The 22,649-nt window shown below is 31.6% G+C and overlaps 3 protein-coding genes across 3 annotated transcripts; 1 reads left to right on the top strand and 2 right to left on the bottom strand.

Moving 5' to 3' along the window:
- Positions 1–1,968: 1,968 nt before the first annotated feature.
- Positions 1,969–6,139, top strand: LOTGIDRAFT_232831 (hypothetical protein). The gene is made up of 8 exons (XM_009058050.1): positions 1,969–1,982; positions 2,748–3,004; positions 3,541–3,564; positions 3,900–4,085; positions 4,473–4,577; positions 4,840–4,881; positions 4,916–4,957; positions 5,354–6,139. Exons 2-8 carry the CDS (start codon positions 2,748–2,750, stop codon positions 5,439–5,441), a joined length of 744 nt encoding a protein of 247 aa, XP_009056298.1. The 5' UTR covers positions 1,969–1,982; the 3' UTR covers positions 5,442–6,139.
- A 4,820-nt stretch (positions 6,140–10,959) lies between these two features.
- On the bottom strand, positions 10,960–17,827 carry LOTGIDRAFT_162115 (hypothetical protein; the record flags this gene model as incomplete). Its single annotated transcript, XM_009058049.1, has 11 exons — positions 10,960–11,004; positions 12,625–12,701; positions 13,075–13,156; positions 13,758–13,807; positions 14,265–14,406; positions 15,249–15,331; positions 15,830–15,942; positions 16,203–16,298; positions 16,839–17,010; positions 17,440–17,510; positions 17,688–17,827. 11 exons carry the CDS (start codon positions 17,825–17,827, stop codon positions 10,960–10,962), a joined length of 1,071 nt encoding a protein of 356 aa, XP_009056297.1.
- A 2,367-nt stretch (positions 17,828–20,194) lies between these two features.
- On the bottom strand, positions 20,195–21,605 carry LOTGIDRAFT_119865 (hypothetical protein; the record flags this gene model as incomplete). The annotated part of the gene is made up of 5 exons (XM_009058048.1): positions 20,195–20,338; positions 20,529–20,646; positions 20,842–20,975; positions 21,176–21,274; positions 21,504–21,605. 5 exons carry the CDS (start codon positions 21,603–21,605, stop codon positions 20,195–20,197), a joined length of 597 nt encoding a protein of 198 aa, XP_009056296.1.
- Between the last annotated feature and the right edge of the window lie 1,044 nt (positions 21,606–22,649).

Genomic DNA, 22,649 nt, shown 5'->3' with positions numbered 1-22,649 from the left:
GCCATGTTTTATTACCCACAAAGCAACAACGCATATGTCATTAATAAAAATTGAGGTGTGCATGGGGTATTTGCACAATGCAAACAAAAGATATCCAGAAAGATTGGAAGGAGGTCATTTTGTGTGCTTGTTCGTGGTGAATATCCAAGTGGGCGGTGCCTAAACTGTTCTCGCGGATCCGTGAATTGATTTATTATTATTTAAAATGACACAAAAAAAATGATTGCGAAAAAATAATGTGAATTTTTACATTTTAATCTATTTCTATATACACATATCATATCCACCAACATATCATTCGAATATCATATTTATATTTATTGATTTCATTTGATTTTGTCCCTAGTCTAATTATTCAGAGTATTCCATAATTTATGTTAATTTATTCTAATGTGTTCAATGTTAAAATGATTTTTATTTTGTGATTTTACAAGTATATCCATATAGGAGAATTTCTCCAATTTTGATTTTTAAGATTTATAAGTATGTCTTATTTTGAATTTAGAGGATCTATTCTGTTTATAATATATATATATCAAATCAACAAGAGCTTGTTTCATGTTGTTGGCACATTTCAGATATAAAAAATCAAGCCTATTGGATTGGGAAAGTTAAAGATTTGGGAGACTGAAATTCACTGAACAGGAGTTAAAAGATGAAATTTTGAATTAGTTTTGTTTTTTTGACTTTAGTCAGACAACTCCATGTGTTTTGACAAAGTAAAAATTGAGCAAAAATTTAAAAAAAAATATTTTGACAAGGATTGAGGATCAAGCTTGGTCCTTGGCATTAATCTTCTCATATGTTTGTCTTAATCCAATAACAAGTGGGTTGAAAAATTAGGCTTGATGACTTATTAAAAATCACTTAACAGTCACATTGTAGTATAGGGCAATTTTCAAAAAAAACTTGATGAAGGTTGTGAGCCAGGGTAGCTCAACTGGGTGTTGAAAATAGCTTTACATATATATAGATGCTAATTGCCTACTTGCATTATTTCATTTATCACAAGATGATATATCTGATATGCTATCAGCTTGTGTTGATGATGTGACTAGATGATGCATGGTATAATCTATTTGTTTGATCATTTACCAATAAATTTCTTTTCAATAGATTTGTATTATATTTAGAATTGTAATATTTTGCATCTGACGAAAAATCCATGCAATAATCAATTTACATGCTTCATAGATTTGATCAATAGTCAGATATATTGTGTAGAGACTATTCAGAATCTTGCTCTTGATATCCTCTATATTTCAGATTATATTTATATATTGTCTTCTTTATATTATAATTAAATCAATCTATTCTCTTGTATTTTTTATTTTGTTTTCATCAGCCATCAAGGACAGTACCATATTTAGGGGGTAGGCCATTGGGCTATTCCACCCTCCTCCCCCCTCTCCCCCTCCCCCTGTTAAAGGTCTTATTTTGAAATGAAAATTAAGCCCTCTAAATGCTCAAAATTCATCTAAGGTCATCTGAAATCTTCTTAAGGCCTCTGGCAGACTCCAGGCCCCTTCCAATCTGACCCAGGAGATACCTCTCATTTTTGGCCCTCCCCTCAAGATATGCCCCTTGTTCGAGGGGAAAGATTCAAAGATGATTTTAGGATTGAACCTAAATATAGTTTCAACCTATTTGATAAAATGAGAAACATTGTTTAGATTTGTACTACCCTACAAAGGTGTTGTAAAGCGGTTTTGTAACTTTTCTTGCTGGTATAATATCACTCATGGTGTTTGTTTTCATTAGCCTAAGTGAAAGTTATATTGAAGGAAGGCATTGTGTAAATAATACATATAAATTTCTATCTTGTAATTACTAGATCATTTCTCTTTATTTCTGTGAAAATCTGGTACAACCAAGCTGGAATTGAGAGAGACTGGTTAATCTCATCTACCTCCAGGAATGCTACAGGAAGTCATGGCAATTAGGTTCTATTTTTAGAACATCAGCCATAAAACTTTGTAAAAGTAAGTTTTAAAGTTATATTATTTGTGTCTTTATGTTAGGTGTAGACTTTTTATATCTAGTCCTTTCCATTATAATTTGAAGGTTGGAAGAGATATGCAAAAATTTCAATTTATTTACTGAGCCAAGAGGCTTTTAGTGCTTGGAATCAGTGCTGGTGTTGTGGTTTTCATTATTTGCTTTTTTGTTGTGTCATTAACAATAACAAATTGCTCTGAATGTGTACAAGTTCATGAGGCTGTGAGGCAGGGGTTTTCAACCTTACCCCGAAGCCCCAAGGGTAATTTTGAAATTTTTAAGGGATAATGAGGCTCTTTTGCAGGGAAAAACCTAAGAGAAAATCAAGAAATAAGAAGGATTTATAGGGAGTAGGGAGGTAATAGAAAATATTTAATGGGAAAGGGGGCAATGCAATCCTGAAAGGGGTAATAGAAAGAAAAAGGTTGAAAACCCCTTCTGTAAGATATGTATAAGAATCAACAATTAAGGAATGAGAATATTAAACTGAAAAATAACCTGTATTATGTATGAGATTAGAAAATAACAGTGTTTCAATGGAATTTTTGCCAAAGGTGCATGACGATGGAAATCTCCTTCTAAAACCCTGATCACATACACCCATAATGTTTAATATCTGTTAACAACTGTTTGATATCAAAGGTAATAGATCACAAATTGCACCATGAACACTAAGTTAACTTCAAAAACCGGAATCCAAAAATGGTGAACCATGCCTTTTAATGTAAATTTTTAAATTTTTATCTTAGATGAATTTCACAATGGATAAGAACTATATGAACTATACCAACGTAACAATAGTACCAATATTGGAACTGGAAACTATTCTACCAACTGACAGTTATATACCAATAACAGACCATTATTTACCACCGAGTCGCTGTGGCAATGAAAAATGTCGTGAATTTTTTATGGAGTTTATTTATATTTGTGTTATACCAACCTCTGTATTAATCTTTTTGGCCTTTATCTTATCTTTATGTTTCTGTTGCTCTCATTCTAAAAGGTAAGAATTGTAAAATAGACTTTCGGGAATTACTTTGAAATTAAGCTTGTTGCCCTACTTCTGCTTCAGATTGATATTAAGGGGACAAAACTGACTCTCAGAAGCAATGGCCATGGCATCAGAGTTTTTCTTACATTGAAGAGGATTTGAACTCTCAGCATGTAAGCAAGCGCCTAGCAGAAGACAATCTGACTTGCTATTTGATAAATACTTGTGTTGAATTTAAGAGAAATTCTATCTGGGGCCTTATTTTTGACTAAGTTAAAAAAATAAATTCAAATCTTAAGACATACTGTAATACATATAAAACAATTTTAGTATTTGACCAATCAGATGACTGGAGAACTAAAATCATTTTAAGTCAAGGCGATCTTTACGCCTTTTCCATGTCTTTTCCTCTTATTTACTGTCTAAACCTTAGTGCAGTGACATTGCTGAGACTGAGACAAAAATTTGTTGTTTTTGTGCTCAATTTCTGTAAAGTGCTTTGCTTCCATTTCTTATGAATCTGTATTTATATTTCTCCTATCTTCTAGATCAAAGAAGACTATATCTGTAGAGTAAGTAAGATTTTATCATTTCACATCTTTTGTGTGGCGTCTTCTTGAAATTGCTGTTTTTCAATTATTTTACACCATTACTTTTGCAAGTCAAAATATTCAACTGGAAAAAAATTATGGTAAACGAAAACAGCTATTATTCCTGAGGATGTTTTTCCACCAGTTATCAGTTTTAAAGCTATCATAAGACATTTTCTATTAATTTAGTTGAATGTGAAAAGTTTCAATGAAAACCAATTTTGTTGGACAATTAGTTCAAATAGCAGAGATAACTTTGCTCCATGTTATAAAACTGGAAGAATTTTGAACGAAATTTAGATTTCTTTGATTTTCAGAGAACAGCAAAGATATGACACAATAAGAAGAGCATCTAAAGCATTAAGACGTATGTCATATACTAGAGATACACCGTTATTAGAGTATGAGAAATATGGTACTATGACATTAGATAGATCTGATAAATATAGACATGGTTTTAGATCCAGAGATTCCTGTTACTCAGCTCCAGGAACATTACAGAAGTAATTTCATTATATTAAATAAACAATATTATTAGCTATGTGGACTTTCTTCAGGGTTGCCACATTGACAAAGCCAGCTGCAGAGTTTCATCGGGTGTTCTAGAAGGGCCAGCATATTATAGAGCAACTCTAGCAGGGTAATAATTATAAAGCGACACTCAATTTCAAAATAAGCTTTGTGCTCTGACTCATATCAAAAGCAAATTGGTTGAGAAATTCTAAATATTATGCCATTTTAACAAAGGCAGAATATTTTTGTGTGAATTAAGAGTCCAAAATCATCTTGAATAAACTCAGTTGGCTTTTGTGATATAATTTGAAAGCTCTGCTGGTTATTTGTCCTGATACCAAAATAAAACAAAAGTTATAATTTATTCTATATTGCAGACATAGAAATCGCCAGTCAGCTTACAGTAGTCAGCAATCATTACCCCCACCTCCTGTCTATAGATTACCACCCCAATATTCTACTGATGATCCTAGATATATAGAGTAAGTGTACAGTACTTTTATCTCCTGTCTATAGATTACCACCCCAATATTCTACTGATGATCCTAGATATATAGAGTAACTGTACAGTACTTTTATCTCCTGTCTATAGATTGCCACCCCAATATTCTACTGATGATCCTAGATATATAGAGTAAGTATATAGCACTTTTATCAGCTGTCTATAGATTACCACCCCAATATTCTACTGATGATCCTAGATATATAGAGTAAGTATATAGTACTTTTATCATCTGTCTATAGATTACCATACCAATATTCTACTGATGATCCCAGATATATAGAGTAAGTATATAGTACTTTTATCTCCTATCTATAGATTACCACCCCAATATTCTACTGATGATCCCAGATATATAGAGTAAGTATATAGTACTTTTATCAGCTGTCTATAGATTACCACCCCAATATTCTACTGATGACCCAGATATATAGAGTAAGTATATAGTACTTTTATCTCCGGTCTATAGATTACCACCCCAATATTCTACTGATGACCCTAGATATATAGAGTAAGTATATAGTACTTTTATCTCCTGTCTATAGATTACCACCCCAATATTCTACTGATGATCCCAGATATATAGAGTAAGTATATAGTACTTTTATCAGCTGTCTATAGATTACCACCCCAATATTCTACTGATGATACCAGATATATAGAGTAAGTATATAACAATTTTATCTCCTGTCAATCAAAAGCAGAAATCTAATCTAATAAGATTTCTATTGGATGATATTATTTTTATTATTTCAGTGAAAATAATATACCAATGGTTGAATTTGAAAATGGTTTACGAGATCATCAGGCACCTCATGCTGCTACCAATAATGGCTTCATATAACCATAATGGTAGATCATTTTCACCATGAAACAATTTTGGCTTAAATTATTTTTGTATCTACTGTATTATGTAGGTTTATGTTCTAAAAGCACTCAGTGAATGTTAACAGTAAGTTCAACCCGAATTGACTAACACTCATTTCATGCTGCTGATGTGTTAAGACGTTTTAGATACTCAATCCTTCATCAGGACAGATAGTTTTGGTATTTGTGGTGTAACTTTCCTAAATTGAATCGAGCAAGTCAGGTGATTCACTGAAAAGTGACTTTTTTTGTGTAAACAGGACCCAGGCCTGGTATTCTCAAAACGATCTTAGCTCTGGGATGTCCGAGAGTCTGAACTTTTAACACTGTTTTTAGGACGCCCTAGCACTAAGAGTGTTTTTAGAAACACCACATTTTTCATTGTCATAAGCCAGGAGTAGCCATAAAATTTATTAATATAATCATCACTCTAAATGTTGCAATAAGGACTCAAAGTAGTAGAAGTAAAATCACTAGACCATTGCTTTTTATCATCCAAAAATATAAATATTGTCAGTTGTTTAAATGTTGTTTTAAATAAAAATAAAAAATACACGTAATTAATATTTAACTAATTACCTACATGAGTAATGACAATTTTTTTGATATTTTTAAAAGTTTATTCCTTCATGCACTGCAGTTTAAGAAATAGGCATAAATTTGAATGTTCATAATATTTTGGCTTATACTTTTTGGCCGAAAATGAAGATCTAAAGTAATTTAAAAATAAAATGCACTATAGAATAAGCAAAATGGCTGATGAGCATCATGTGTTCATTACAAATACAGTGCCAGTGCTGGTAAAAGCATTTTGATTGAACAAAGCCCTTAAAGGGACAGGTTCACCATTGTTTGAACAATCATATCTGAGTCTCAGAAAGAAAATGTTTTTAGCTAAGCTAATCAGTTATAGTATTCACATCTCACTGTCTAACTTTGAGCCTTCAAATCAATGTGTGTCCAGAATTATCCACAATGACTGATCATTTCTTGAGACGTGACAATATACAAAAGGAAAATTCCTAGTTTGAAGTATTTTTGAATGAATTATGTGATTTACATGCATTTCTTGTATTCTGAATACTTTTTACATATATTCAAGACTAAAATCAACACCTGAAAATGGCGAACCTGTCTTTTTAAATAAAAATTGCCGCACATGATAGTTTGGGGCTAAAGCCAGATCATAGTCATGAAACCATAAAGTAATAAATATTTGTTTTTGTAAAAGACAAAGCAGCCATTTCTGACCATCAAGAGCGCTTTCTATATGTATGTTATTTACTTCAGTAAATACGGTAACAACAAACTATACAATAAATAAAAACAGATTATACACAATACAATAAACAATTTATACAATTAATAACATATAACATAAACAAGACATATAGAGAAAAATATTTTGTTGATTTTGCATTAATCACATGTACATGTATAATGTTCATTAAAGGGATTGTAAAGAGGTTTTCTAAAAAAAATTTGTGTTTCGAAGACACTATTCAAATTTTCAATCAGACGTCTTTGGTTCCTGCAATTCCATATAAGCTAAGTGTTAGATAACGTCACTAATCACGAAGGGCCTTATTGGCTTACTTTGCAATTAGTGACGTCATCAACCACTTATATTTTGTGGAACTGCAGGAACCACATGCCTCTGACTTAAAATTGGAATGGTAAAAAAAGATGCTATCAATGTCTCTGATACACATACAAAATTTAGAAAACCTCTTTACAATCCCTTTTACGAGGGGGTATTGTTAATGAATCATGCCTTCTTCCAAATGAGAAAAAAAATACAAAATGGAGTTTATTTGGTATCTGGAGTTAACTTTTTTCAGGCATGTGCAAAAGATTCTCAAAGAGAAGAGAATGTGACTTCATTTAAAAGAGGAAAAAGAAGATTGATTTAGATTAAATACAAACAAAGTGATTGAATGATTTGGTTATAGACTTATATAGTCCAGCAAAAACATACATGAGCAGTCTACCTTATTTCGGGGTAGAAATATTAGACACTGAAGGTAAACGAATTCTAGTCTCTGACACCCAGACTTCAAGTCCCTACTTTTATCGCACCTGTGATAAGGAACAGTCAGACCTGCAGATAGAGACTAGGCGAATTCTATGCATTACTACTAACCCTACCAAATAAAGTGGCCTGTAGATATGAAAAAAATTATGTTTGCTCAACTATACCATACCATTAAAATACATTTCATTGACTACCAATATACCAACCAATGACAAATATACAATAATTTATACTGATATTATATTCAACAAGACAAATGTACTATTTTGACATTATGTAATATTTAGATATATACTTTATAATATTTTTGTTGAAAATTCAAAATAACCATCACAGGTATAAAACAGGATTTCTACAGCTTGACTAGACAATAACTAACAATTTTAACAGCTATAATTATACAAAGATTGGCTATTTATCTTTATATATGGCTTTTCTTTCATTATTGCTTCAAAAACATTCTAAGGAATTTTATACTGTCATCACATTTCTCTTGAATTGCTGAAGAATTTAAATTTTAAAACTAACATTATTACAAGCAAATGTTTAGTTTTATATCCCTCAACCAGACCTGTTAGTACAATAAGAAACCACAATAAATCAAATAATTTAAATTAAATTTTCAAGTTTCTTAAAGGAATACTACGTCTTAGAATGAACATTAAATTCTAAAATTTTAAACTTGGCTAATAAGAGCATATATTCATCAGTAGATAACCTGGTGTCATAAATAACATAACAGGATCCTTATATAATCTGATTATTCCAAAAAACATAGTAATTATCCATAAATATGCGATTAACTATTGAAAAATGGTTAATATTAAGATTATAATAATTACTTAGTTTTATGAATTTTCCAATTTTCTAGATTTTCCAGGGATTCTGTTGTAACTTAATGACACCAGGTAAGTTCACTGATGAATATATACTCATATTGACCATTCTTGAGAACTTAAATTTTATGTTCATTCTTAGACATAGTATCACTTTAATATTCATGGAATTGAATGGCTACTGAAGATTCAAAACCATGCAGTGTGCAATTAGAGCAATTTTGCAAGGATAGCATCATGAGCTTAAAATATTCATAAATGGAGGTTGACATTAATTAATTAGTATTGTTAATTATAGATCCTTGTGTGTATCACAGACACTGTAAGAAAGATTATAATATATGACTATTGACTAGTTATATCAAAACATTGAAAACAAAACAAAAGTAAAAATAGTTGAGCTTAAGTAACTTGAGATTTTTGCACAAGTAAATGATTTTTTCTAGTACCAAATTTTTGCACAATTGTGATTATTTCAAACAAATGTCACACGCATATCAAAGTCGTGTATCCTTAATACACAGACAAAAATTATTTTTTCTAAATTACTGCACATTTTTCTAATATTTGCTTACACCAATAAGAAAACACAACTTCTCAGACTGAAGAAAATGTGCCAAAGTAACAAACTTTGCCATGCATAAAACTTCTTTTATAGAATTTGAAAATTCCAAAAAGGCAATATTTTGATGTTGAATCGAGAGCTTTTATGAAAAATAATAACAAAATTTGGAAATCATTTTTGTTCAATCTCTTTAAAATCAATTCACCAAACTTTGCTTTAATTAAATATGTGTACCTTATTATGTAGTAAGAGGTTTTCTAAATTGTATATGTGTATTGGAAACACAGATAGCATCAATTTGCTCCATTCTGATTTTCAGTCAAATGTCTGTGGTTCCAAAGAGTTTGATGACATCACTTATCACAAAGTGCCTTATGTGATAATGCATATTAGAGATTAGTGGTTTCATCAAACACTTAGTTTTAAATGAATTGCAGGAACTACAGATGTCTGATTGAAAATTGAAATGGTGTAAATTGATACTATCAGTGTCCTCGATACACATACAGAATTTAGAAAACTTCTTTACAATCTCTTTAAAGAACTATCTTGTTACCAATAAAATAAAAGTTTGATTTTCAGTCGATTTTTGGTAGATTTGCTACTCACTGATGACAAAATAAATATAATCATATAAAATACTTAAATAAAATAAATTATAAATATTTTGAAACAAAAAACAATCTAAGGTTTATTATAAATAAAATACTGTGAGCAAAACTATATTTTGATTTGAAGTAAAACAGATTATTTTCATCAGTACTTGTGCTTATCATTGTGATAGAAAATATGGGGGCCCGCTCGATTGGTAGTGCTGCACATTCACGAGTTATGGAAACGACAGAAACAATAAAACAAGTTAGAACAGAGTTCAGAACGCGTTCCATGTGTGCCAAAAAATAGTAGGTGCAGACAGAATTCAAAAAGGTGGAGAAGGAAATAGATGCAACATATCCCGCGGTTTCATAGCATTTAATTGATGGCAGATTTGGAACAGACGGAACATGTTCAGAACTCTCCAATCGAGCGCAACCATGGAAACCATTTTTAAAAGTATTTAGGCTGAAAAAAAATTCAAAAGCTGAAATGCCATAAAACAGCAGTTTAAGACATTTGCAATTTCGTGCAGTTATTTTAAAATTAAGGAGCAGTTCTTTGAAAATTTGAAATAATAAAAATAATAATAGCATAACAAGATGCAATACGTCTTTGGATTTGTCAACATCCCAGTTTCAGACCCAGACCACCGCTCAAATATTATACTAATACTACTAAAAAATTCATGACCTTGATGAAGAAGTCAAAATGATTTACTTGGACCCTTAACAAATTTTTAAAATGTTTATCCATCAAGACATTCAATTTAGCAAGACATTTGATTGTCTAAAACCCGCTTTCTAAGCATATACCTTATGAACATTTAACATATATACAAACATTATCACATACAAACATAATACATGACTATTATACTATAACAATATAAGCTGTAAAGATGCCAAGATTTTTTAAAAAAAAAAGGTTAACAAATTCATAAAAATATATCTAAAAAAATCAGTTTCTTCAATATAGATCAGTTGGTTTTACCTGGTAATAGGGTCTCTTTTCCTCTTCCTATGACCAAAAAATTGACACTTTGCCAAAATGAGTCTTTTTTCATCAGTGGACTTACCTGGTGTCATAACTATACAACAGAATCCCTCTATAATCCAATATATCCATAAAACTAAGTAATAATTCATTAAACTTAGAAGCATGTTTCAATAATAACTTAAGTTTAATGGATATAATAGATATTCTATTTTTTAGTTTTTTTTTTCAAGTCAAACTGATGAATATATACACTTATTGACCAAGTTTGAGACTTTTTGACACATGGTTTGTTTACAATAACATAAAAACTCCTGCTTTTATCAGGTTTTATTAAACTGTTATCTTCTTTGAAAATATTTCTAATATTATGATTAAATTGTTATCATTTTATTGAATTAATTGCAGATGAACCAAAAATCAGATTTTAAATCTAGAAAGTATTTTGGATAGCTGAAATTTAGTTTGATTAGATCCCTGACTGTTTACCAAAATTCTCAGCCCAGACTTTAGACTGGAAAATACACATGCAAATTGACATCAAAGATTTTACTTAATTTTGGTGGGATTTTAAAGTATCACTTTTATTATTGCGAAATCATGTATTTTTGTTGATTTGTCTTCAGATGCATCTTGGTGTGAACGTAGATTTGAGAATTATCAGAATTTGTGTAATTTAGAATACATGCATCTCAGAAGGACTGCTAAAATAGGGAAAAGTTGACTGTAATTTTATCAAAACTTATCTTAAAGGGATTGTAAAGAGGTTTTCTAAACTTTGTATGTGTATCGGGGACACTGATAGCATCAATTTGCACCATCCCACCATTGATACGTATAAAAAAATTTAAAAACCTCTTAATAATCCCTTTAAAAGGGCCATTCCACTTCTTTTATAAAACATTTTAAATATCAAACACGTCGTAAATTATAACTGAAAATATTTCTAAAGTATGCTATTTATAGCAATGTATTTTCTTGTAAATCTGAATATGTTTTAAAAGGGTTAATTAAAAACTGAGTACTAATTGTTAATTAAGCAATTTGACCTAGATTGCCTTCTCTACAATTAAGCGTTTATTTTATTCAAATCCATACACTAGTTATCTAACAGTTTCCAAAAAGCGTAATGAACTTAAAAATCTTACGTAATGTTTTTAAATAGTTTTGGTGTTTAAAATATTAATGGTTGGATTTTTTTTAAAACTTTCAGATGCGTTAAAGGGCATAATTCTCTAGATTTTGGTGTATAGTTTTCACAAATTTGAGGACATTTTCTTTTTCGACTTACATAAAAATTAATTTGAGCCCACAAAGTTACACTTAAATAAAAAAGATAGAAAAGAAGATTCTGTATATGATAAAAATATACTTATCAACAGATCAACAATAACATGACTCTTAAATACAAATTACTATTACAAATACTAAGAAAAATCTAAAAAATAATTTGTACATCTTAAGATAGTCTCACACCATAGTGATTTCCAGTTGAGCAGGGTTGAGAACAATGAAAGTGGCAATGAGTTCACAACAACTCACTTGCATTTTGAGTTGTGTTAGAATTTTATGAGCGCTTCCATACGCAACTGGTGATTTCTATGGTGTGAAGGCCATTTAAAGGGATTGTTAAGAGGTTTTATAAATTAGTTATGTGTATAGGGAACATTGCACTATTCGAAATTTCCATCAGACGTCAGAGGTTCCTGCAATTTCACTAAAACTAAGTGTTTGATGACATCACTAATTGCGAAGTTTCTGTGATATATCATATTTTGTGATGTTTTGCGAAGTGTCCACAAATAACATAAATTTAAAAAACATCTTTACAATCCCTTTAAGCTTATACATAGGATGTACATGAACATAACACACTTTATGTTGGTTATGTATAAAATGTGTTATGTTATTTTACATGCTTATAGCTAATAGTAAATAAAAGAATTCATCAAGCTATGAATTCATAGTAAAAACTATATATAGATAAAAAATGTGACAAAAATATTTTGAAATTTAAAAAAACCTTTCTATCACCCCATCTACTACTCCATTTAAAACCTCAAATCACAATGTATTTTGTACCAGTAATGTCTGTAAAAACTCACACAGTGCTCTCCCAGGATGTTCAACTGACTTTAATATCTTTTCCAGTCGCTAGTAACTTCTGACAATTATTACACACCAATACAGTTTCCGTCTGGGCAGCTGGGGCTACAAAATCATATTTAAACATTATCATACAATAACACAAAATGTTAAAATAGTGCTCAATACATCTATTGTGAAGCCATAAAGAAATATTAAAACAAAACCTAAAACATGTTGTTTCTTGCTATGAGATCATCAGACAACTGACCTATTTCAGCCTGCGTCCCTACCAAACATTATCATACAAGTCGTTGGAGTTGAACAGATAAACTGGCAAATTTCTTTTGCAGATATGACATTGAAAGCAGAATGTTAATAACAGACAGGAAGGTACGCTTACAATGGTCAGTTTTTATTTAATTGTAGACAAACTTATATCCTAAACTGACACCATTATATTAAATCGAGCTCTATCAGTTTGAAACATAGATCTTACCTGTAGCTCCAAACACTGATCTTGGTACTTTTTGATTACAACATTTATTACAAAAATCTTTCCCACAATGTCGACAATAATACTATAATATAAACAGAAATAGAGTTTAATGTCCAGTTTTTCTGCTCCTAATTTCACTAGTGATGTTGATGTTATTTTTTACAGTGTATAACCATTTAAATCCTAGGAAGGCATTGTAATTGTATTTCCAATGGATTGTTGTAGCTATGGCATTGTCCTACTTTTCTGCACGATGTGGGCTAATGAAGACGGGCAACGCCATACAGGGTGCAATGAGGGAAATTTTGCCAGGACAGCGGCATTAGCTTGCTCTTTTTTCTTTATCCAACGCTTTTTCCATGTCAGCCCCTCTTACCTGCATTACTGACAGGGGGAAACCGGGTTGAAAAATCCAAAGGTATTATCTCGCCCTATGCCGGGATTGAACCCTGGACCTTCAGGTTAGCAACAAACTTCTAACTCACTATGCCACCGCGGCTCCCAGTATTGGATGCAAACTATGTTCAACAAAAGATATCTAAAGTCCTCTAGGGCTGAGAGCTCCATGTAAATTGGTATAATGGACATAATTCTGATCCATGTAAAATAAAGAGTTTATCATTATTATTATTACTAAGAAACATATGAAAATTATTTACAAATACAGAAATATAATATCTTACCCTTCTTTTAAGAAATGCTGAAAATGCCACTTTGCATGCAAAACAATTTTCTGTAAGAAAGAAAAACTTTATGTCAATACCAGTCAATAGATCTTCTCTAAAGGTGCGGGCACACAAGCAGACTTTGTCAGAGATTTTTGTAGATGATTAGAGTCTTGAGAAAAATTTTGCGTGTGCACATGCTTCCTGGACAAGATTATCAACATGATTGAATAATTGTCTCCGATAGTTTTATCTTCTGCAAGACAGACCGTCATCATCCAATCAGATTCCTTTTCCTTTCAAGTGCATGTTCCCTACGTGATTATCGACAAGGTGGAAAACAATCGACTGGAGATTTTTGTCTCCTCGTGTGCCAGTGCCAGTGGCTGAAACTGAAGACAAGACTCTAATAGGCGACAAAAGTCTCCGCGACCAAGACATTTCGTGTGCCCTCACCTTTAGGCGTATTGAGGACAGATTTAACAAGTCATGAACACGATTTAAATGAATATTTATAAAGAATACCTGATGAGGCCTGTTGACGTCTGCGTTTTAACTCTAATAACCTAGCCACCATACCAGGTTTATTAGGGGTAGAATCTAACGGAACCATGTTATCTTCTAATGGTACCATATTATCTTCATCAGATACATCTACAGTATCAGTCTGAAATGGAATTGAAGTCAATATACCGATATGGTTGGTCAGTTTAACCCAACAGGGTTTAAAGATGGGTTTCATTATTTTCATTGATGAAAATGCTAATACTAATACTTTTACGAATAGAAAGTAGAGTTGTTCTAATGACTTGGAAAAATACCAGTTTGTCTCACATGTTCATAATATTCATCATTAGGTAAATTAGATGAGAATTACCAGCAGAATTCCAATGAGTGACAGATCAAGAAAGGTCAAAAAGTCTTTTTTTGCTTATCCAGACTGTTCATACATGGGCATTTATGGTTGGTTAAAACTCTTAATTATATGCAATAAGAACATAATGATATGATTAAGAATACATTATAATTCATTAGGAACACCAATTAATCAAATAGTCCAAACCTGCGCTGATACAACAACTCAAGTTAAGGTTTTTGATATTTCATCAATAGTTTAACTTTAACATATAAATTTCCATAATTCGGTACTTATTAACAGCTCTAAGGGCAAAGAAAGCCTTCAATTTTTCACAATTCCACAAAAGAAACATGCAGACAACAGACATATGTCTAGGAAAGGAAAATTACAGAACAAAGGCTTACATCATTTGAATCTTCTATTTCCACTGATTTTTGGTCTTCGTCAATTTTTTCCTAAAAGTTAACCAAAGCAGTCTGATTAATTGTAAATTAAGATAATTAATTTGGCTATTGCTGTATTTTTCTGCAGAATCAAGCATAAGATCATTTCTTTTAGCAAATGACAGACATTTTACTAAAAAACGCTGGTAATTAGTAAAGTACACCAGAAATAAATTAATTCCATCCATCTCTCACTGAATATCATACCTTTGATTTTATGTCAGGTGTGACGCCGTTTGATTCTCGTAACTTGACTTTATTTTCATCTGGAACCACCATATTCTTTATATCTATCAAAATACAGTTATTGCATAAATTATGTGACCATAAACTCTGATAATGACCAGGATTCAGAACAACCATAAGAATAATTATCACTTTTACACTGTCACCATTGTACAGGTCATTAGCGGTGTTGAGGTATTTGAGAAGTCTAATTAAAAAAAGACCAAACTTGTTTCAATGTAGCCACTACAGTAAGGGTCTAATGATGGTGCTCTTTTTACATTCATCCCAATAACCTTTTGACCTAACCTGACCTCTGTTTAAATAAATAAAATAACTCAATAAATAGGCATGTTTAAAATTCAATTTCAGGGAACTTGATAAACTAGTCTTATTCTTCAGAGAATAAACTGTTTGTTTGCATCACAAAATCCCAGCATTGTAGAAGGAAGAAATGTCATTGGTTAAGGCAGAGGTCATCAGGTTATGGGATGGGTAATTTTAATTAGACTGTTTACGTGAGGTCATAATATCATGGATATCTGAAGTTGAAAATAACTTACAATTGATACTGTCTTGATGACATAAGAAGAACCAATTAAAGAACATAAAGCAGTTGATTCTAGTTGACATGACAACCAAACTCAATATAAATACACAAACTTCTATGTGAAAACTGAAAGTAGAAAGTACACACTCTTGGTCATGAACATGAAAATCCTGACTGAGAAGTAATTGATAATTCTACAGAGGTGTCCTCTTTGAATAGATCACACTTATACAAACAAAATATTAGTTTTGTACAATCATCAAGAAGTATCTTTCTGACTTATACAAATTACTGCTGAATCCTGATAAGGATTTTATATCTGAAACACAAAGCATGTGATGAGCTCATGTGAATTACAACAGACCAGTAGCTTGATATATACTTACATTAATGATGTTAGAGTTTTCTCCCATTTCAATATACAATACCATGATGATAAGTATTCATTACATTTTATCACAAAATCATGCATTTCAATTAAACTGAAAATAGACACAAAATCACAAATAAGATCTCATCAAGCCAAATATAAGTACCAAATTTAGTCAAAGTTGATGAGAACTATAGGCCTAATGGTATATCATAACACCAATAAAATAATACCTTGATTTTGTCAATAGATAATATCAATGTGGCTTGATTGCTCAAAATTTACAAGAAAATTACTTTCAGGGTACACAGCTTAATTAACAATTGTTACAAAATTTTCAAATTGTCCAAATTCCGACAAGATCTTCTTTGGTTGTCAATTCAGATTTCAAAATGTAAAAAAACTGCAAAAGCTGTCTTTTGATCTTTATTAATTCATCATATCTTTACAAAAGGTACAAAATCTTTGAAAATAACACAACAGCTAGCTTTAAAATACTGTCTAAGAAGAAGGCGCTAAAATATTTTCTTACTTGGGATGAGCATTTCCTTTTATCTCCGTCCATTACATGCAAAATGGGTTGGTCAAAAATTGTAAATTCTATATGTTGCCAAAATGCAAAATGACAAATCAAAAAGTGTAAAATTCTAACCTATATCTAAACTGTCTGACTGTCTGTAAAGTATTAATATCTTCACCATTATAAACACGAGGTAATCGGCGTGTTTCAGGTAATACTTTGTTTAAAATCTTTGTATGTATGTGAAATAAAGACACCGAGGCTATACATATCACAGCTAATGATGCAAACACAAACACCGACCCTGAAAAAATATATTGAAAACATTTATTTTTTTCTTCTAGCATCAAAACAACAGAAATTGTGATCCTATCCTAGTGTTCATCAAAATATGGGTTTTTGTTAATATAGTTAATTTGTGTCAATTTTGAGTAATCCAATGCCAGTAGAGGAATCCTTGTTTTATGAACTTCATTTGATTATAACATTTTCCAAAATGGTCAATAATGCGGAAAATTGACTTATTAAAGGTCTCCATACTTTCACACATCCAACTGAGATAAGAGCCCTCAACCACTACAGTGGCTAAACTTCCATAGGGACTGATTGTCCATGCAAGCAAGCAGAAGAATTTTGCTTAATCATAATGGCCAATTCATTTGCTCTTTTTCATTTTCAACTTTTTGAATGAGCATATGGAACGGATGTGTGATATATGTAATTATATACAAACCTTTAGTTAGTATAAGACAGGAAAGATTTAAGGTGACTAACAAAACACCAGATAATACTGGGTTCCTCCATCTGGAATATCAAGATCACGATCTGTTATAAAAGTCAAATGTGGCTGGTTCAATATTTGTTTACAATCAGTTAACCATACCATTACTATGTTCCACACAATTTTTAATCAAAATAAAGCGAATATTTAGTTTCAGGTCAAATACTTCATAAGTTTCATTACCGGTACTAATTGCCTACCTTCTGACATCATCAAGAAAATAAAAACAAAAAGCAAAAGGTTCAATCAGTTTTGTAAATCGATCAACTTCAAAAACAAAATCAGCCAAATCAACTCTAGCTTCTGTTTCTTTTTTCTCTTCTTCCTCCATTGTCTTCATTTTACTGAAAAGTTATTGAAGTGGTTAGAGTTATGTTTAACCTAAAACTGATATCCACAGCTTTAAGGATCAACAATCACTGGTTAAAGTTTTTATTTCTCAATGTGCCAGGGTTGTTTATTTCAATATTTTTTTATTGAAATTTTGTTGTTCCATAAAGCTGTGTCTGTACAACATATCTAAATCTTTCTATCATTTTACTGCAAATCCATTTAATTTCAATTAAATTCCATTGAAATAATGAAAATCAATCCAAATACTGATATTTAGTATTTTCTGAGTACACAAACATGCATTGATTCTCGTTCTTTGGACAATATTGTCTGACTGACTAGTGTCAGTGACTGTCACAAACAGTTTCATACCGCCTTTATTTAGTAGGCCTGATATAGAAATGGATTAAAAGGGATAAAGATTGCTAACTGTTATTCTTCTTGGAGATTTATCAGCTTGGTAAATTTACCTTAGCTTCCAAAATTGTTAAACTCTTTCTCCCCTTTCAACTCAACTTCAAATAAAAAGTTTAGTTTGATTGATGATAAAGTTTCAAGAGTTTGTATGAAATCTGGGCAAAGCAAAGGATGTGTTCAATGCAAAAGTGTAGTTTACATGGATTCCGTAATACCTACTTGATATGCAATTTTCATTGCAACTAGTTTATACTTTCGTATGCCCGGTAAATCTTTACAAAAATATCTAAAATAGCACTGAAACGAGAAGACTTGCACTGAATTTGATCCTTTTCCGAAAAAGCGTCGTCTAGAAATAAGGAGAAGTTAACTCTAAATTCAAAACTAGTCTCTATTGTCAAGCCACAGAGACACAGACAACAATTCGGTGTAGCTCATATCTTAGGTTTACTTGTTACTCTGTAACACAGATACTTCAGTGATTTCACGAAATTCCAAAAGATTTCAATTAATTCATGAAGTCCCTTGATAAAGCAGGGATTACATGTACTTACTGAAAATTCCAGGGATTTCATGTAATCGCGTGAAAACTAAATGCCTTATGTACAACATTGCCAAATGAAGGTACGGTACCAGATAACACCATAAGAGGTTTAAAAAAGTTTCATTAGTAGCAAATACCACATGTGTCTGCGTAGGGACCAGGGATTTTCATTTCTGGAAGTCGTGGAGCCCAAGGACGTCGGACAGGACGAACAAAAGAAAAGCCACGAAGGCTTCAACATTTCAGACGGTGGCTGTAATAGTCATACTATGCCGGTTTATGGGGGAAAGGGGGTCTTGAACGATCTCAACGATTAGGGTTCGGGCACACGAACAGTGTGCATCATAAGAGGGCAGAGATCAGATATCGAAAAAAATATAATTTTGTTTACGATTCATGCATCTTTATTCATATATCATGCTACAGTAACACATTTACATAGCATGCAAGATATAATATAGACAATGCATTTATAAATAAATAACCTAGGAAATTACAAAGTTGGATAGTTTAGAAAGAGGAAAATATGTCCATAACTCGAACTAAGAAGAGACAATATGAACAAAAAGAATGACAGAAAAATAGAAATCTTATTAAGATACAAAGAATATATATAAAATTACAAGACATCCATCTTTAAAATTGAATAAAATGGTCATGCACATGCTTCATGCAAATAAATATTCACTTATTTTATTACATTATGTGCATTATATATTCAAAATCTGTTCAAGCGTGATTGAATCATGCATAACATCAGCGTGGTATCAAAAGAACATAAATAATATTTACAAACATATAAAGAGTGGATAGATTGAAGAGAAGAAAAAGAATAAAAAGATGAGTTACGTCCCTTACATCACATCAAAATGTGTATAATCTTAACATTTACATTTATTGCCAATACTCGTGCATTTTCATCCAAATGATATTACTTAACGAGACAAAAGGGTACACGTTAGTTTCTATTATACAGTTCCATTTTCTGGATATCAGAGACTACATCCTAAAGGATTTACACCATACATCACCATAGAAAGGATGTTGGCAACTTGCAATATTCTTGTATTGAGTCACATTCTTCTACATCATTAATCCATTTAAATGATAGTTTATAAATATCTTCATTAGGTTAGGATGTATGCGCCACTTTGGAAGCATACACATCAAGTTTGTCCATGAAGATGCAAAAGATGAAGGAGTTACGTCTCTTACATCACTCATGGATTTATTACACACATCGTCTGCACTAAGTCTTTTTTCTGTCTTCTCAGTTATTATAAGTTTGTTGAGATTTCAGAGACGTAACAGCACACACAGAGAAAACACAGGACAACACATATAATAAGTTATTGCACATCCCCGTTTGATAGTGGATAGTGAAAGCACTATTGGTAATGTTTGTATAATCACTTAATAAGGTGACATTAATGATCTTCGGATCTTGGATTTTCTTTCTCCTTCTGTCCAGGATTTGGATCGGATTCGGAATCGTCTTAAATCGGAGGAATAGTCTTTATGTAACATTGGTGTATATCCCTGTGGCTCGCACAAATGCTGAAAAATAGAATCATTTAATGTAAATAACCAAATATTATGGTTTAGGCCCAAACTTGAGAAGAAATCTTGAAGCTACCAAAGGAAACCCACAGTACTGTTACCGAAACCTTTCTAAGTAAGACTCACAAGAAAGTAATCTGAGCTATTAAAAATGCTTTACAGTTTGAAAATTTTATATCTAGCTTACCATTTGATTTTCACTGAAAACTTTGTAGCCTTTTTCTAAGATGTAAATTTCAGGGAAGTCAAGATATGGATAACGATGACTGTTTTCTTTACGATCTAAGCTTCTTAAATATCTTAATCTGAAATAAGAGTCACATAGTCATATACAATATATTTGCGAATACATTGCGCAGTTTAAAATAATACGCAATACGATTTTCAGATTTACTTTACATTAAACGATGTTTTTTGAATTTATTAGGATATTTTTGGATTAAATATTGAAATTTGATAAATCTATAGAGATTAGATTCAAAATATAATTCTGGACTTACAATTTAGGTCCTCTTTCTGATGAAAATTCACAATGAAAGACCAAAATATGTTTGAGACTGTCAGTTGTCTGTTTTTGTTGTTGAGATTTAATAAACTCTGATATTTGTTGTTGAGTGTAAAGATTAAGAGCACCCTGCAAAAAATCAATCAATTTTATCATTTCTGAATTTTTTGGAATAAGATTTGAAAGTTGTCCAAATGGTGTAAATTGTATATAAATGATAAATTTTTCAAAATAAAATCTTTGTTGATTATTAAAAAAGAAAAAATGATGTTTACTTATAAATTGTATAAACTTGAATGGAAATGACATGACATGAATATTGTATTTACCTGGATATGACCACCCTCATATTCATAAGGATATCTGCAGTCAATAACTGTGCATTCTTGTACCGACTCTTCATATACTCCATTTAATACGTCAGCCATCTGAAGTGAAGGTAATAAAATATGACTAAAATGCAGGAAAAACAGTACGCTGGCACCGACAAAGAGTCAATTCTTATGCATTAATTAATACCAGTAGGAATAAATCTTCTTGGGTTTCTATTGAAAAGCAGAAACTTACTTAGAGTTACTTCCCTTTTACATTGCCTGTACACAAATAGGCTACCTATACTGACAGCATACAGAAGTGAAATAACCTGCTTAAACTTACCGTTTCATGTGAGATAGACACAAGATCTTTATTTTTTCCATTAATGGTTGGCAATACATGTGAAGTGGAACCATCTCCTATCAAACTCATTTCATCGTCCATTCTTTCTAAGGCGTCTTTAATTCTGATCTCTTGTGTATCAGGAGATGGGGCAGGTGACATTTGGGTACATGGCATTGACTACAATATAACAAAATAAGTTGTTTATATTTGGGAAATGGACACAGGCTAAAACAAAACAAAAACGAAAATGAAGAAGATACAAAATAACACAATTGAAATGATAATCTGATCCGAAATTGGAAAAAAATGTAAATAGTTTTATCAACTTACGATGTGCTTCCTGAATTTCGATTTTCTTCTTCTGTTCAGTGGCGAGGCAAACGAATCCTCTTTTCGGCATTTCTTGTGTGAAACGGGTGAATCAAATCCATCAAAGCTGAGATCTGCTGGACTGGGACGTTTCTTTTCGTTGACGGGTGACATGAGTAAAGGAAACACCTGCAAAAATTGACTCAATTTATAGGCAACCATTTTGAGAATATATGTCAAGAAGCTCATCAGTTCAAATCGTCGAAGTTGTTCTGTCAAAAACGGATAATGCGTCTGAGCTCCCGTCAGTTACTCCGAGTAAAAAAGGGTTTTTAACCCCATAATAGCCCAATTATAATACACGATTTCATTGGTTGGCTATATTTCTTTTCTTATTTTAATTATAAATCCTGCTATCTAAAAGCCCGTGGGTAAATTAAGGGTTAAAATTTAACTTTGATATTTTGTAAACCAATTGAAAAACGTGTTTATCTCAAAATTACTGTTCTATTGTTTTAACATAATAAAGGTGGATTTAAAAAGCTTTATTTTCTTTTCCAACATAAGATTGTATTAATTCTTGGCTTCCAGTCAGATTTTTACACCATGAAATCAAAATAAAATCCGAAGTCGTGAAAAATTCGTTATAACACATTTTCTACTTACTAAATCCTCATTTTCGGCGTCCGGATTATTTTCTTTGTCAATTGCGGCGAAGAAATCCAGTGTTCGGCGACTAAGATGAAAATTTAATCCACTTGTATTACCAATTTCTGGTGTAGCTCTTGATGGTGTATCAGTCATGATCTGGAATATTTAAAATAGTTATCATTG

The sequence above is a fragment of the Lottia gigantea genome, assembly GCF_000327385.1.
Source record: "Lottia gigantea unplaced genomic scaffold LOTGIsca_32, whole genome shotgun sequence".
NCBI lineage: Eukaryota > Metazoa > Mollusca > Gastropoda > Lottiidae > Lottia > Lottia gigantea.
This window is presented reverse-complemented; position numbering and strand designations above follow the sequence as displayed.